Raw genomic sequence first — 17,891 nt, forward strand, 5'->3', positions numbered from 1 at the left:
TCTTAGAGTCTTTATCTTTCAATGGAGAATACTACTGTTATTTCACTCCTAATGGAAACATATATTTTTTCTATTATTTCACATTAATAATAAAGAGCCTGGGGGTAGTTCAGGTACAGCTGGATCGAGTGCTCAAACAAATGCATCTGGAATATCTCGCCATCTTGGTTCCACTTTCTTCCGTTGACTTTATTCTCAGGAAGGCTCTCCTTCATGATGGGGAAGTTGGACCCCAGTGGCTCCAGGCTTATTCTTCCTATCACCCAGCATCCCCAATGGAAGGAGAATTTCTCTTTTCTGATAACTCAACAAATATCCTGGGACAGCCTCTTACTAGACCAGTGGTCGGCAAACTGCGGCTCTCGAGCCACATGCGGCTCTTTGGCCCCTTGAGGGTGGCTCTTCCACAAAATACCGACTTCTGCACATGGGCCACGAAGTTTCAATCGCACTGTACATGCGTGCCTGCACGTGGTATTTTGTGGAAGAGCCACACTCAAGGGGCCACAGAGCCACATGTGGCTTGCGAGCCGCAGTTTGCCAACCACTGTACTAGACCATCTCAGGCTCATCTCTGAACCAGTATCTGGACCAGAGCTGGAATACGCTTATTGGTGGTGTCAGCCCTACTTAACTTAGCCACATGGACTGACGTGGGGAGTGGGAAGTCCCACCCAGGAAAGGCTTGATGCTATTTCTGGAAGAAGGAGGAAGGATGTTGGCCAGGCAAAAACAACAGTTGCCCACTACAGAGCTCAGCACATTGCCAGGTACACAATAGGCACTTAATTAGATTCCGTTTCCCCTTCCCATCCCCTCCCCAGGCCACCCCCCAATCCCTTCCTCAGTGACAGAGCTGAGTATGCTGAGCACCAGTCATACTCCTTCCTTCCTCGTCTGTGTCCTGGCCAAGGAGAACCACACACCTGGTGCCCATGAGCTTTTCCTACCTTGTGTGTGGTGCTCTCCAATACGCGCCCCCTTTTCAGGTACTAGAGCTTCGCCATTATTTCCTCACCATTTTCATGACTTCAGTTTGTTACCAAACAGAATATCTCATCTGATCTCACTGACTTGGTTTCCCTTATGCTGGTGCCAGCTGCTCTGGCAGCCTCCCTCCCTCCCTTATTTCTTCCCTCCCTCAAGTTGTTTTCAACACCATCCATGGCCAGGGTGCTGAAGTGGGCACGAAGCCTCTTTCGGCCGAGGCTGTGTGGTGGGGATGACATTTAGGAAGATGCCAAGCTTTAGTTTTGCCAACATGCTATTGCCACCCTGAGAAAGCAGGTCTATAATTCAAATGAAAAAGAGACACCAAGTGGGAAGAGGCTACTAATTAAACCAATGATCCCTGCCACGGTGTGGGGGCATCAGTGCCACGACATCTCAGCTTGGGAAAACAGCAAGCTCCTTCCAGAGTTCGAACGGTCTGCTTTGATGACAATAAGGACATTTTATCATTGGTGAGAACCACGCAAACCATGCAGAGTAGAACAAGGAATAGTGGCGGGGTTGTTGTTTGTTTTCCTTTTTTAAAAATCTGTCCTTTTCACATTTTTGCTAAGTTTTTAGACTAAATCAAGTATTTCTGGAATACGCAAGCCTATGCCCAGAACCCCCACCCCCAAAAAATGATTTGGAAACAGGCCTTCAGTGTTACACAATGATAATTTTTAAAATATATATATTTTATTGACTTTTTACAGAGAGAAAGGGAGGGGATAGAGAGAAACATCGATGAGAGAGAAACACCGATCAGCTGCCTCCTGCACACTCCCCACTGGGGATGTACCTGCAACCAAGGTACATGCCCTTGGCCGGAACCGAACCTGGGACCCTTGAGTCCGCAAGCCGATGCTCTATCCACTGAGCCAAACCGGTTAGGGCCACAATGATAATTTTTTTAATTGGAAGGAACTTGTTAGCATCAGACCAAGTGATGGCTTGGGGATTAGGGAGGTGCTTTAACAACCCCTCCCAATATCCATCAATTTCCCCCAGACATATCCCCCCCGAAAAACTTCACCCTAACATGCAAAATACACCTTCAAAACAAGCCCCACCTTCTAGCCCAACCAGTGCACCAAGCACCTCCCATGTGGGAATCCCAGAGCTGCCACTGAAGGGCTCCGCATACCAAGTCCTCTTGGCTGGGATTGTAGTGTCAGAGCGGTCAGCATGGAGGGGAGTGAGGGGCTGGTGACCAGCCCTCAGGAGTCCAGCTCCAGCATTGCTCCCGGCTTCAGTGAGACCTGAGTCAGACCTTCTCTGAAGCTAAAAAAATTTGCAGCTGCAAGTCATTTTCATTTTTCCTTAAAATAATGGTAGGGAAGGAAAGAGGGAGTAGGGAAGGGGGCTCACCAGACTGGGGTGAGCTGGAGATAGGGGTGGAGGCACCAAGGTACAACAATCATGGGAGCGGCCTGGGGATCAGAGGCTTGCCAACAGGTTCTGGTTTTGTGGGTCCCTTTGTTTGTCTCCAGTGTATAAGAGTCTGTCCTTCCATTGCCACTCTCACAATATTTGCCATGTCTGTGAACCTCGCGTACTCTTTCTTAACTAATACCTTAAATTATCTTTAAGTTGGCTCACTTACATATAAGGAAATATATATAACTAGAGGCCTGGTGCACGAATTCGTGCACGGGTGGGGTCCCTCAGCCTGGCTAGTAATCAGGGCTGATTGGGGCCATCTCGCCCAGTCGGCGGGGGGGGGGGGGGGGGGGGGGAGTTGGTCTGCAGTAGGAGGGTAGCTGTGGGAGCGCACTGACTACCAGGGGGCAGCTCCTGTGTTGAGCATCTTCCCCCGGTAGTCAGTGCACGTCATAGCGACCAGTGGACAGGTCGTTAGGTCATTTGGTCATAACGCTTGCTTAGGCTTTTATATATACAGATAACAGGAAAGCCAGGATCACTTGCTCATAACCAAAAAATAAGTATAGTACTAGCTAGATTTTACTGCTTGTAGAGGCTCCTGTTCTCATTCTTATAAAGGTAGGTTAGTAAGTTTAGGATATATGTTAAAGGCATACTGCACCAAACTGGTACTTTCTCATTGAAAATAAATCAGAAGAATTGATAGAGGATTGAAAAGGAGAACATTTTTCCCCCATTGATCCAATGTTATTACCTCCTGGGCCCACGTACCCTATAAAAGCATCTGCTGCGCCATCAGTGGTGAGGGCCCCATCCTCGGGGACATACTGGGATGTCCTCAAAGCAAGCCTGGTTCTTCATCTGGAAATGAGGTGGGACTGGTGGCCTCCAAACGGCCCTTCTACTGCAAGAACAAAAGTGTGGGTATCCGGAGAAATCCCCCGAACTGCCATCAGGGACCCATGCTGTGTAATTACTGAGCTTCCTGGATGGACTTTTAGATAGTTCTGGACTCTCCTGGGTAGACTCCCATCCAACCTCAGGGCCATGAAGATGCCAGCAAAACTAACACGCCCAGGAAGTGTTCAAACCCAACCTTCCCCCCTTCCCACCCTACCCCCCACAACAGCCCCAGGTCTGATCTCCTATTTCTCCTTTTTATTTCCATAGGCAGGAGGGAAGCACTACCACCCAACATGTGCCAGATGTGTACGCTGCCACCAGATGTTCACTGAAGGGGAGGAGATGTACCTCACAGGTAAGCAAATCGGACCCCCTGTAAGGCATTCCGATCCACTCAGGACTGGAAAGGAGATACAATCGCCTTTTATTTCAGTGTTATCTTGCTTTGGGCTTATCCTCAGATTTGCAATTAACTCGCCCCTCTCTGGGTGGTTCGGGAAAGTTGCCGGTGTGGCTAATATGAAGTGACATCTAATCTGCCTTCCATCCCTTTGCGCCTCCACCCGCTGCTTGGCTGGCCTGCTTCCCTGGCAGTGCTCTGAGCAGACTCCGCTGGCTCTGCCTGGGGGCGGGAGGTGGAGCTGAACGAGGCCACAGGGTCAGAAAACCTCAGAGGGATGCCTGAGTTGCAGAGTATCTGCAGCATCTCCCCTCCTTTCTCCCCACATCTCAGAGTATCATACCAGGCTGCTGCCCGGGTCTTCCCATGGACTTTCAGGAGGCACAAAGAGGAAGGGGAGGGAACCAGCACTCTCTTAGAAGCAAATCAGGCCTGCTTCCCAGGGTCCGGCAGGTTCAATCCTCCATCCTCTGCCAGTCCATCGTCCGAGGGCATCACGGTGTTCTTGGCACAGCCCTGTGAAGAGGTCTGCAGGGCCCCTCCTTACCCACCAGTCTGACCTAGCAGTTAGGACCCTCTCAAGAGGTCTCAAAACTGCCTATTTAGCCTTGAACCAACTCAACACTTAAGCTGCCAAATTTCAATTGTTTCTTCATCCATTCAACAACTATTTTTTGAGCTCCTACCATGTGCAGGCTCTCCACTGGGGTCCATAATGAGTCCCAACCACAGCCCTACACCCATTGCCCTACAGTCCAATGGGGGAGATGGATCGTAGTCCATAATCACACAAATAACTGTCAACCAGGATAAGTTTTGTGAAGAGGAGACGTATGGGACTATGAGAGCACATAACAGGGTGGGGAGAGGCCTCAGGGAAGATTCCCAGAGAAAGAGGATAGGTAGGTGTTAGCTTGGCAAAGAAGGGAGAGATGGGGTGCACCAACCTGAGGGGACAGAATCTACCAGGCTCTGAGGTGGGTAAAGAAATGGCAAATGTTAGAAACCTAGGGGAGCCTGTGTGGCCGAGGTACAGAGGCAGGTTGGCAGGGGTGGACCAGGCCTGTCCTTGTGGCTAGGATGGTGTTCAGCCCCTCAAATGAACATGCCCCCCATGCCTCTGGTTTTGTTTGTATGCCTTATCCTCAACAAAGACACTTGTCTTCCCATGCCCTCCTTTGAAAGTCCTATCATTTTGGGCCCAGTTTAGTCACTGCCCACTCCATAAACCCCCCAGATGCCCCTGCCCTCACCCACAATTTAATACACGCCCTCCTCCCTGAGACCCTACATCCCTTTGTCTACACTTGGTCCCCTCCAGCTTGCATTAGCTTCTGGGCCAGCTCCCTGAGAGCCCTTATTCCTGACATTGGCCCCACAAGTACTCACTCTACCAGTAATCACTGTTGGCTGAACTTCTGTAATTAGCCATCCCAGATATGTGAATATCTCTTAGGGAGGAGTGAGTGTGTTAAGTTGTGGGTTTCCCTACAGTCTCCCTACAGTGCAGATCTAAGGCCAGGGAGGCAGTTACACAGAATGTGACTTCCTGTCAACCTGTCATAGCCACAAACGCCCAGGTCCAGGAGTTCCTGCAAGATCAAATGAGTCTCTGCCTAGAGCAGGTTTTCTCAACCGTGGCACTGCTGACATTTGGGGCCAGCTAAGTCTTTGGAACAGGAACTGTCCTTTGTATTGCAGGGTATTTATTAGCATTCCTGACCTCTACCGACAAGATGCCAATAACATACCCTCTTCCTACTGTGACAACCAAAAATATCTCTGGCATTGCTAAGTGTCTCTTAGAGGCAAAATCGTCCTTGATGAAGAACTACAGGCCTAGAGCTATTCAACAGAATCTCTTATCATCTGCTCGAATGTTGGAGCAGAAATTCCAGGGTTGGATGCTTGTGACTCTACAACTACTTACTTGTATGTACAGTCACACAGGTGTTAGAGGTGGGAGGATCCCAGAGGTCACTGGAGACTTTAAAGTAACAACCCCCATTATATAGATGGGAATAGTGAGGTCCAGATAGAGGAAGAGACTTTCATGTGAACCAGAGTGTACAGGGGCAGAACAGGACTGGCCTTGTAACTCCCACTCCAGGACTCTCTGCACCTCATCTCTTGGGACCCAGGACCCAGGCCCTGCCTGCTTATTCAGGTCCCTGCAAGGACTAGCTGCCCCTTCCCATGAGCATCGATCCCTCGGTGTCTGAGTCCCTGAGTGGTTCCTGCTGCAGGACCCTGTGCCACATGCTAGAAAGCCCACCTGAGTCTCCACACCCTGCACGATGTCTTTATGGACCCTGACCACCTTGGGAATCTGGACTTTGCACTTGGTTTGGAAATTTATTGCATGGTATTCCTGTCCCCATTCCCTGGTTAACACATTTCCTAGCATTAAAACTGGCCCCCACATTCACATCAGTAGAGCAATCAACACCTTTACCTTTCTGCCTGAAATCTCAATCCTAATCTTTCCCCATGTGGTGCTTTCAATCCTGGCTCCACTGCTTCCTAAGATTTTACCTTGAGTGAGTCTCTTAACTCTCTGAACCTCAGTTGCCTAGCCTGTCAAATCAGCTTTTAACAGTCCCTATATATAGAAGTATGCTAGGTTCCTGACACATGGTAACCTCTTAGTTCATTCATTTAACAAATATCTATTGAGCATCATAGTAGTGCCCGGGACTGCCCTAACAACTGGAGACGTAGCAGTGAGCAAGTCAGACAAGTTCCCTGCGCTCATGGAGCGCCCGTCCTCATGTCTCACTACCTTCTGAGCTCTGCTTCTGACCAGAACTCCACAGAATGCTGAAAGAGTTAAGTGATGAAGTGAACATCTTTGTGATCATGAGAGAGAATGTACAATCAAACCCAGGGCGCAAGTGCCTCCAGGAGGAAGGAGATATTCTTGGTTATGAAGAAGTACCTGTCACACTCCTCCTTAATTATCCCCTTCCCCACCCTCCTGGCTCCTGGGAGAGTGGGAGTAATTGCAGGGCCTTCAAGGACCTGCCTTGAGAGATGCTGAGTGATCCTGGAATGAGGGGGACCAGGCCATCCAATGCTATAGTCATGCTGACTTGGGCTGTGGGTGTTTGGAGAGGATGTCAGCCATGGGGGGGGCGGGGCGGGTAGGGGAGGGGGAGGGAGGTGGTTCTGCTACTACTGAGAGCTTGGCCTGTGATTGCCTTGGACATCCTCCCTGGGTGGGATGATATTCCCCTGAAATAGCAAGAAAACTGTCCTCCCAGGCAGCACAGGAGTGTGAGAATTGGCTTAGAGCAGGGATTCCTGGGTTCAAAGGTCAGCACTTCCATTAACGGGCTATGACCTTAAGAAATTACTTCTTTCTCTGGGTCTCTTCCTTCACCCATAAAATGAAGATAATTACACTCTCTTTCATTCCTACTGAGGCCATGCTGTGCAGCAGGCTCTCTGTGATGTACTGGCTGCTCAGAGATGAGCGAGGCAGGTGTACTTGCTTCCGAGTGGAGTGTACACTATCAGGAAGGGAAGACGGACTTTACTCAAACAGAAGTGCAAATATTCAACGACAAGCTGTGTGATAAGTGCTGTGAAGGGGGGATTTGGGAACAATGGAGTATGTTTTAAGGCTCCTGATCTAGTCAAGATCTTAAAAGTGAGTAGGAGGTGGGAGAGTGAGGAGGGGAAGGAGGCAGAGAGAACAGCAGGTGCAAAGGCCCACGGTGGGAGGAAGCATTGCATAGTGGAGAAACTGAGGCAAGCCCACATGGCCAGTGCTCTGAGAACAAGCATACGCCACAAAGTCCTCATGAATATTCAGGAGATGGATGTGAGGCTGCCAGGTGCCCACAAAGCAGCATACAGGGGGGACAGTGTTAGGGAGCCTGCAAAGTGCATACACCCAGCCTTGTCGGTTCCATAGCCAGACACAGAATGCACGGAGCTGGCAACCGGGCGGGGAGGTTCTCCTGGTCAGTTTATTTGTGTTATAATTGCCGTGTGATGGCTTTCTGATGGGCTCTAATTGGGGAAAGTCTGGCATCTGTCTGGGTGAGAACTTCTGAGGTCCCAGGAGACAAGAGTAAGTTTTCTTTTATTTAAATTCTGCTGTGCATTCAGTCTTGCAACTGTTTTTGTAAAGATGCCAAAATTTCTCATCTGTTTGTTGCCCAAACCCTTCATTTGGGCTTCACCAGAGAATTAGATCACTGATTTTGTGCAGCAAAATAATAGCCAAAATGCTGCAGGGTCAGGGCAAAACTTACACTGAAATCACAAAGGCTACAGTGGCCAGGCCAGTGGGAGTTTTTCTACCCAAAATGTGGCTCATGAGATAAATATTGTTCTTGCTCTAAATGTGCCTATACCTAGGAAAAAGGAAAGAGAGACCTTTCTCTCTCCTTCTGTCTACACTAAACACCTCCATGTTCTCAGAATAACATTGGAAACAGGAGTTCAGCTGCACATTTTTAAACAGGTCTCTGTTATCATTTGTATATTTAATTAAACCTACCAGGCAGGAAGTCATTTATGAAATCCTAGGACAAACTCTGCTCTGCTGAGGAATATATTATAACAAACTGTAGGTCCTAATAATAATAATAATAATAGTAATAATAGAGAAATAAAATACCTTAATATTTGTTGAACGCCTAGTATGTGCCATACACTGAGTTTTAACTGCAATATACCATTTTATCATTACAACCCTATGAACCAAAAGCCGTTAATATCTGCATTTTAGAGAATAAGAAAGTTTAGAGAGGTTATGTCCCTGGGCCAAGGTTAGCCAGCCTGTTTTGCTAGGGTGTCAGTCCATCTTCTTTCATTATTATTAGAATTCTTAACCTGTGGTTCATAGTTGGCCTCCTGAATTCAGTGAATCCCCTGAAATCACTTGCCAAAGTTTGCATGTAGGTGTTTCTTTAAGGAGAGGGTCTGTAGCTTTCATCAAATTGCCAGGTGCCCATGGCCCAAAATAAAGTAAAGAGCCTGGGTTCCGGGATAATGCAAATCCAAAGCGGTGCCCTGGAAGCCTTCTTTGATAATCACACCATACCCTTCTCTTGTATAACTGAGTCTATTTCAGATCACTTTCTTTTTTTTTTTTAGTTCAGATAATACAAGGGCCTGGTACCAGGAAGTGTGTCTGTCTGCACAGCTGGATTGATATTTAGTGGAGGCCTCATTGTCCTCTGACAAGTGCCATAGAAAAGGTTTGCTGAGCAATAGATGTCTGGGAGAGGTGACATCTGTTGTTATGGCTTATGGAATGCCAGCCCTCAGACTAACCTACACATCTCATCAAACCACACTTTAAAGGGCACTAACGTAATAGCGGTTGCTATAATTTAGTAGTTTAGCATTGTTATTTTGAATTGGATCTCTCTCCTGACAGCTTAGGTTGTAGGAGTTATGCTTAAAAACTTAAATCTTATGTTTTCCCAATCCTGCTACATAATTTTAGACTCTTCAAACATATCCTGCTACTGTGCTAAATTGATATTTCCTAAAGTCTGACTCTACTAAGCATATTTCATTTTAAACAGAGTACATTTTAATTTTTGAGGAGCTGCAATTTTTTTTATTTTTAGGGTTACCACACATCTCGAATCCTATAGATATTACAGTGTAGTAGCTTTAAGTTTGTATTTTAACGTTTGTTTCCAACTTGCTCCTCTACGGTTGCCACCGACTCAAGACAACGTGGCCATTTTCTCACCAGTTACATGTCACATCCACTCCACCAGCCAATTTGTCCATGTTGATCGAAATTAGGTCCACAGTAGCAATTTCCCTGGTTGCTTCCTCTATTTTCTGGGAAACAAAATTGCCTGCAGGGCAAGTCAGGAACTTGTCAGATACTCACATTTTAGCTCAATGAGATGTTTTATTACTCTGGACTTTTTAGGTGGCAGAAACCCAACTCAAATGACATTAGGCACAAGAGGATTGAACAGCTCACATAACTGAGGAGCAGCACAGCTGGGGTGAGAGGCCCCCGGGTGTCAGCAGGTGGTTCTTCTCCCTGCTGCTTTTTGTGTGTGGCCTTGGGCTCTCCTGCTGCAGACTGGCTGCCTCCAGGAGGGGTGGGGCGGCATGGCCAGCCCCTGGACACCATGGGTGCAGAGGGGCGGAGTTCTCTGCAAGGTTCAACCGAGGAGTTCCTAAGAGACTCCCAGAAGCCTGACTTTGGTCACATGCCCACACCTAGCCAGGGTGGGGAGACAGTGATTGGCAGGTCGGCAAAACATCTAAGCTCCCTAAACCCTAATTCATCTGAGAACAGGAATAACCATAGGCCCCACCTCACAGAGCTGCTGTGAGGATTAAAGGAGTGAATACATGGTAAAGGCTTAGTATAGCGCCCGGCACCACCAGCTCTGCCAGTGTGAGCTCATAATAAACACCCAGTAATGTAGAAATAACCATTCCCCATGATGCCATGCACTAACAATGTTGGCTTTTGTCAGTAGATCATCATTGTTAATAACACTTAGCACAGGGCTCAGCATATGTGCTCGTAAATGTTATCGTTATTACTTATCTTGATTATTTTTATTATCATTATTAGTTATTATTTTTCAGTTGAGTACTATTGTTACACAGTGTATAGCATAAGGGCTGGCACAGGCACTCTCTAAATATTAGCTATATAATAAGAAGAAGAAGAATAAAAATACTTAGTGCGTGACACACACTAAGCACTCAACACATTTTAATTACTGTCCTAACTGTTCTTTTCAGCAGTTATTATTTCCTGTGAATTACTCGGTACTGCAGTTCTCCTTTCCTCATCCCACTTCATATCCTCCATGGTAACCAGCTTCATGGTAGCTAAGCAGGTTTGCCCCTCAATCTTTATTAAGCTTCAAGCCCACTTGATCATGTCAGCTCCAGGCAAGCTGGCCTTTTCCACTGCTCCCGAGGTGCCCTCGTCCCTGGGCAGAAGCCCAACCGCCCAGAAGGGCACACTGGCAGCCAAGTCAGGCTTCTGCTTAGAGACTCCACCTGCACCACCAGTCCTCTGCTTGCTGCAAGCCCCTCGCTCCACCTGCTCACCTGGGAGAGTAAACACCACCCACCCCCCCTGCAAGTGTCTCCTTACTGCTTTCCCTTCCCCAAACTGGATCTGGCAGACAGCTTTTATTTGGTAGGGGAGGGAAAATAATAATAATAACGCAAACAACTAACGCTTACATAGTGCCTACGCCAAGGCAGATGCCGTTCTAAGTGCATGTACAGCGGTCCACCCTTATCTGCAGGGGATACGTTCCAAGATGCCCTGTGGATGTCTAAAACCACGGAGAGTACCAAAACCTATATACGCCAAGTTTTTTCCTACACATACCCACCATGTAAAAGTCACAGAACATCAAATTAACCACTTTAAAGTGTTCAATTCAGTGGCATTTAGTACATTCACAATGCTATGCAACTCAATGCTGTCACCCCAAAAGGAAACCGAACCCATTAAGCAGTTGCTCTTCATATCCTTTCCCCTTAGCCCCCGGCAACCACCAATCTTCTTTCTGTTTCTATAGATCTACCTATTCTGGATATTTCATTTAGATGGAATCATCTAATACGTGGCCTTTTGTGTCTGGCTTCTTTCACTTAGCATAGTGTTTTCTACGTTCATCCATGTTGTAGCATCTGCAGTGCTTCATTCCTATTTATGGCTGAATAATATTCCAGTCTATGGATTCACCACACTTGTTTATCTGGGCAGGGACTTTAAAGGAGCCGTTCCAAGGCCCTAGCAAGTCTATGTCACAAAGGTAGTGCTGCCAACGTAAAGGCAGAACTCAGAAATTCCACCCTATTGTGGCCAAGAGAAACCCAGACAAGAAACCTGCTGAGGAGGAACAGGCTGGCTAGGATCAGGGTTGAAAACTCCATCGCCTGCTTAAATTGCTTAGATGAGCGAGAAGGGCCGGGAGGCAGACAGCAGGGAGGGTCACGGGCCACCTGCCCGGCCTTAGCGCATTCATATTCAAAAATACTTAAGAAAACACTGTGCTGCCTACATGGAACCTTCCCCGGGCCAGCTCCAGTCACTGCTCTATTTGTAACCCCAGCTGGGCATTCTGGAAAACTGTGGCACCAGTTCCAGTTTTGGCATAAATATCCACTAATACAAAAAAAGTAAACGAGTTGGCAAATTGAATTTCAAGGTCCAACAGAGAGGTGAGTGGGTTCCCAAACATTAAATAAGTCCAAAATGTTACAGGTGCCATAACCAGTCAGATAAGACTGAATGCTGACTCTGCTACAGACTAAAAACAGCCTTAATACCTGGCCCAGGGACAGTCTTAGAGAATTAGATCTCTATCTCTGATTCAGCTGACACAGAAATGGCTAATCCTTCACTTCCACAACCTTTACAGAGGTTTTAACTGCAGAACTTGGAATTGTGGGTGACAGTCTCAGAGGATGAAAGTGACTTGTGGAACCAGGAGTCTTGTAACAAGCAAAACATGTTGAATTTTTACAAGTTAAACGAGTCCCATCTTGTAAAACTGATTTCTTTATCCCATGGCATTCCAGGGGAACAAATTTGGAGTGTTAAACAGTATTTAGCCCTGTGGTTCTCCAATTTAGTCATAAATCACCTTGGGGAGCTTATTAAAATCATAGATTCCCAGGCCCCAACTCCAGGACACAGACCTCAGGAGCTCTTCTGGGGCGCCAGGAATCTGTGTTTTACTAGGCTGCTGGACAGGTGGCCCACAAGTCACACTTCAACAAACCCCAATCTAGGGAATATTCTTGTAGACAATCTGAAATTGTAGCTGTTGAATCAGAGTCTAGACTCTAGATTCTACCTCTTGTCCAAATCTCTGGGCCGGCTTAGAGAATTTTATTGGCCTAAAATAGAATTTCATGTTTATTCATTCATTCAGTGAGTATTAATTAAGGATCTGCTGTCCCTGCAGGTGTATCTGTAGAAAGGACAGAAATGAATCCCGCTTCTTATAGGATTTATATTGGATGGGGTAAATAATTTTTCCATACAAAGAAGCCTGTTAAGATAAAAACATGTAGGATTTATATTGGATGGGGTAAATAATTATTTTTCCATACAAAGAAGCCTGTTAAGATAAAAACATAAAATCTCCATGGTTGGGCAGGATAGTAAATGTTCATGAGTGTCACTACCACATGATGTATCTCCTCAACAACATCCCTGCTGACCATCTACACACCCAGTGTTTGCTTAAATACTTGCAGGGATGGGAAACTTACTTGCAGAATGAGCCCATTCAAACTTCAGACATGAAATTTTCCTTCCCTGAAACTTTTGCCTTTGGTCCTTGTTCTCCTTTATAAGACATGATGATGAATGAGGTAATCCCTCTTCCCACAGAGAAGCATTAAAATACTCAAAAAAAATCCTTTTCACCCTTTTGTTATGGTTACCATCACCCTCTGGATGCGTATCACTGTGCCTTTTTTTATAATACAAAGATGAAAGCCAACCAGTCATTCATCTGTTTCTTTATTAAACTCACATGAGCCAGGCACTGTTTAAGGCTCTGGGGATAAAGCTCACAGAAGAGAATAACCCGCCTCTTCACTCTGGATGCTACCTTTCTGTTAATGTCACATTGTAGAGCTAGCTATTAACTCACAGCGGAAGCTCAGCAGACCATAATTTCATAGAGGTCTTCATGGACAAATCATCTTTTCTTACCTTCATTTATCTAAGTTTATTGCTATCTACCAACAAACGCCTCCCCTCTTTAATTGAAATGATATTCTGCCAACTCCCAAATTTTTTTTTCATTTTCAGTTATATTTTCTTTCTCCCTTTGATTCTCAACCCCTCACATATTATAAACCTGCTTTCCTGTGTATGGAGTGCTGAAGCCATTTGTGGCTCAGCTTTATTTCAGAGCAGATATGCCAATGGCATGGAGAGACCATCTCATCTGACCCCCTCCCCTTACACATGATTTCCCCCATGAGAACGTCTGCCTGACTTTTTACCTTTCCTATGCCTCTTGTGCTTAATCTCGTGACCTTAGACATCATGTGCTTCCTCCAGAGCCACAGGGGTAAACAACTCCTGGTGGCTTCAGCAGCAACTCAAAGAGGACCCGGAAATGCTCTAACTCCCCAAAGCATGGATCCCCACCCACCACTTGGCAGTAGACACACCCTGAGGTTTCTGGATGAAGCCGCAGACCCAGAGTCCCTCTACTGGGCTCTGAGAGCCATTGCACTTTACTTAGAAGGAATTAAACATGTGTCAAATCATTAGGAACACCCAAGACTGTCAGCAAACAAGAATCTAAGATCACTATCCCACAAATGATAAAATGGCTCTAGAATTATGGAGATAAAAACAACCTCCAAGACCACCCAGATCTCACCTCCTTGTTATTCAGGTGAAGAAATTGGGGCCCCAAAAAGGAGGTGTTAGAGGCTGAGCAAACACAAGAACCCAGGGCTCCTTATTCCAGGTCCATCCTCTCTTCATCACACTTTCGGGTCTAATTATTCAACCTTAAATCAACCTCCTGTCACTTAGCCAGTATTCCAGTCCTGGGGTTCCAGGCAACAAACCATAATGGTGAGTATATCCCAAAAACAAAGCCAGACAAACAAATGCCATCTGGGTGCTTAGGAATCCAGCCATTTGCTGGCTCCTTTCCTTTTAGGGCTGGTTACTACAAGGGGAATGGCACCAGTGGGATAATATGTTCCTATTTTTTTCTTCTAATCCAGGACATCTGTCCCTTCTTTGGGGAATGTGTAATATTTGGGGCTCCTCAACATGTGACCAGCCACCTGTTGCTCATGCCTTTCCAAATCGGCCTCTCAGTTTGGGGCTGGCCAACTGGCTTCACACCCACAATGAAATGCAATATTCTAAATTTGAAGAGTCTGGAGTCTTTTAGGAATTAGCAGGTCAAGTCAATGCTCTTAAGCAGAATATACATCATGACACTTCTTCCCCTTAAATGTCATAGCTCTGGTAGACTGTCACGAATCTTTGAAGAGAACGGAAGGCTGGAGTTCACCAGAGTCTGCCACTTTATTTCACCTCCACTGCCATTCATTCATTCAACATACATTTATTGACCACCTGCTATGTGTCACTCACTGCCAGTCGTCCACTCATCTATTCACCCCCACAAACATGTACGGAGACTCCACTGAGAGCAAAGTCCCATGCTGGATGCTGTGGGAGATCCAGCAATGAATAAAGCCCAGCTCCTGCCCAGAAGGAACTCTTAATTCAGTTGGGGTGATAAATCCACAAGCTACTATGAGTTAAGGCCATACGTGCTAAGAGAGATACAAAGAGCTATGGATCACAGAGGAGCGAGAAGTCACTCTCAGCTGGCAGGTAAGAAAGTTTGCAAGAAGATGTCATGTCAGGCATTAACCCTGAGGAATGGGTAGGATTTGGACAGGCAGAAAGAGTGCAGGGCTGGTTGAATCCCTGTAGCAGCAGAGAGCCAGGAAAAGCAAGGGTCCTCCTGGCTGCTGTGTAGGGTCCCTATGCTGTTGAGGGAGTAAATGGAGACGGGAGAGGGTGGGGAGAGACGTGAACGCTGGTAGGTGTGAAAGGTCTGAGCCTCTGTTATTTTCCTGGCCCCCTAGGTTCTGAGGTTTGGCACCCAATCTGCAAACAGGCAGCCCGAGCAGAGAAGAAGTTAAAGGTAAGCAAGCCCAGCTACTCTTTGCCACAGGCTGGGAGCACTGGGCTTTAATAGTGTGCATGCTCCCAAATGTGTGCTGCACACCCACCTCACAGAGCGGGATTAAGACACTGGATGTGAGAGCACTGCTGAAAACTGTTCAGCAGGGTCTTCATGTGAGTTTTTAAGCGTTTCTGGGGTGAGGCTATACCCTAACCATTGCTTACCAAGATGGCAACCTCTCTGATGCCCCGATCTAAGGTCATTTATTAATAATAATAGTTAATATTGTCACAGGGATTGAGAGTTTGCAAAAGATCTTCACAGCCACTGTCTGATTTGATTTATTTGACTATGGGGCAGGTCGGGAAGGAATTTTATCTTTGCTTTGCTTGTGAGAAGACCGAGGTCTAAAGAGGGCGGGGATTTGCCCACAGTGATGCAGCCAGGCAGAAGCATAGCCGGTCTCCAGGCACACGCTGGACCAGTGTCCTTCTGAATTACTGTGACTCTGGGTTCTTGATCCAAGAACTGCAGAGAGGGGCCCTGTTCCTGGTCCTTGATGCTGCGCAGGAGATACCTGGAGTGTGTGTTGGGGGCACTCGATGATCTCCAAGGTGCCCCTGCACTCTGGCCCTCAGATCAACTTGGGCCCTTGGGACCGTGTTAAAAGTTACAGAGTCTCAGGTAAAAACACATGTGTACAATTTCTGACCAGCTGGTGAAATGTTGTCTCCTTTGCCATCTCATCCATCTAATGTAAGTTTTGGGAAAGAGACGGTTTATGGATGTATAATTTTTTTGATCTAGGAGTGGGTTTTTTTTTCCTGTTTCTTCCAAGCCTCTCTCTTTTAAGGTGTAAGAAGACCTAATCATCCTTTTCTTCCTCTATGTCCTCCTCTTTGGTGGCATTTCTCAAATTTCAGTTACCCTACAACCCTGGTGCTTTTTGCCATATCTGTGTGCCCCCTGTATCACTATATAATTAACATTTTTCTTTTTCTTTATATCAACTCACTACTTTTTACTTAACTAAACTTATTTTAAAATAAAACTTTATAGCACCATGTGGAAAACCAGTATTACTTGCTATAAATAGAAGGTAACCATAAAATAAATTAGATGAAAATGAAATAATTCTTAAGAATACAATTCTCAAGAATAATTCTTGGAAATTCTAGCTGGATCATGTTGCCTGCACTCTTTGTTAAAAAGGCAGGGGAGGGGGTGTTGGGGAATTAGCAATTGTCAAGACAGTTGTTGAAATGTATTAGCACAAAATTAAGACTTGCTCCTTGATCTGCGAGGACTGAAATAGAACTTCACATTTTACTCTCTCACTCTAGGATTCTGTATTACCAACTGTTCTACCTAAATTCATCTCCACTAGAGCCACACTAGTTCACAAAACACTGCTATACAGCCCAACTCAGAATGCTTTAAGTTGTAGGATGAGAGATCTGAAAGGGAATTTAGCAATCCCGAAAACCAACCCCTTCATTTTATAGATCAGAAATTCAAGATCCCTAAAATCACATAGTTCATTAGTGGTCCTTAATGCTCAATCTGTTTACTTTTTAACCACACCATGCTGCCTCTCTCTGATGCACTGAGATTGACACAGTGTTGTTCTGCTAAGGAAGCTGTTAGTCCATCATTGCCATTGTTTAGAGAAAGATTTTTTAAGTTTATCATTTAGGTTGATGTCAATTTGCAATGGATATACTATAAACACTACGTATATTGTGCAATTACATGAAGTTTAACCTACTTTTATATTTTGTATGAGCAAACTACTAAGGAATAGTCCTAACCAATTTTATTCATTTAAAGTAAATACATTATTGGCTGGGATTACCTCAAATAAAAAGTTTTATGAGTAACTTCCTATCTAAAAGGCCAATTACAAATATGTAAAAACAAATCCATATTCAGTCCAACAGCCTGAAGTCCCGTGCATTTCTGATTTCATTCATACTCAGACATTGATTTAAAAGGCAGTAAAGAGAAAGTACAGAATAGCCAGAGAGTGCTTTTAATAGTATTGCTAATGTTCCCTGAAGAGCTGGGTTCTTATACCCTGTCTCCCCCTTCCCACCAAGTTGGGGTGAGCTCCTCACCCCTTCTGTCTTTGTCTCTCCCACAGCACAGGCGAACGTCTGAAACTTCCATCTCACCCCCTGGATCCAGCATTGGGTCACCCAACCGAGTCATCTGCGTATGTATCGCTTCTCAGCACAGAGGACTTTCTTATCCCTGAGCCTGGAATCTAAGGAGGTTCTTAGGACAGAGACAGCTGTCAGGCTTTCATTCAGCTGGTGTCCACTGTTGTCCAGTGGGCCAACACGTGCTAGGCTCTGTGCTGGGTCCTGAGGATACGGTGGGACAGGGAGGACATAGCCCCTGCCCTTGCGGAGCACACCGCTTAGTAACAGAGTTACAGGGATAATATCGAGATCAGGAGGAACATGAGAAAGAAAGTGTAGCAACAGCAAGAGCCCTGGATGAGCTCTGAAACAGTGCAATGCCCATCTTTCCCATTACTTAACTGAGACAAGGGC

General features: G+C 46.0%; 1 protein-coding gene across 7 annotated transcripts in view; it reads left to right on the forward strand.

The window, feature by feature from the left end:
- ABLIM3 (actin binding LIM protein family, member 3) overlaps positions 1 to 17,891 on the forward strand; it is a 105,914-nt gene that overhangs the window by 64,578 nt on the left and 23,445 nt on the right. For 6 of the 7 annotated variants that reach the window (XM_005870448.2, XM_005870449.2, XM_005870450.2 and 3 more), the window contains exons 8-10: positions 3,547 to 3,634; positions 15,293 to 15,351; positions 17,477 to 17,548. In XM_005870448.2, the coding sequence (XP_005870510.1) occupies positions 3,547 to 3,634; positions 15,293 to 15,351; positions 17,477 to 17,548 (219 nt within the window). The remainder of the gene's footprint in view (positions 1 to 3,546; positions 3,635 to 15,292; positions 15,352 to 17,476; positions 17,549 to 17,891) is intronic. The other variant, XM_005870452.2, reaches the window with a different exon arrangement.

The sequence above is a fragment of the Myotis brandtii genome, unplaced genomic scaffold (assembly GCF_000412655.1).
Source record: "Myotis brandtii unplaced genomic scaffold, ASM41265v1 scaffold32, whole genome shotgun sequence".
NCBI classification, from domain to species: domain Eukaryota; kingdom Metazoa; phylum Chordata; class Mammalia; order Chiroptera; family Vespertilionidae; genus Myotis; species Myotis brandtii.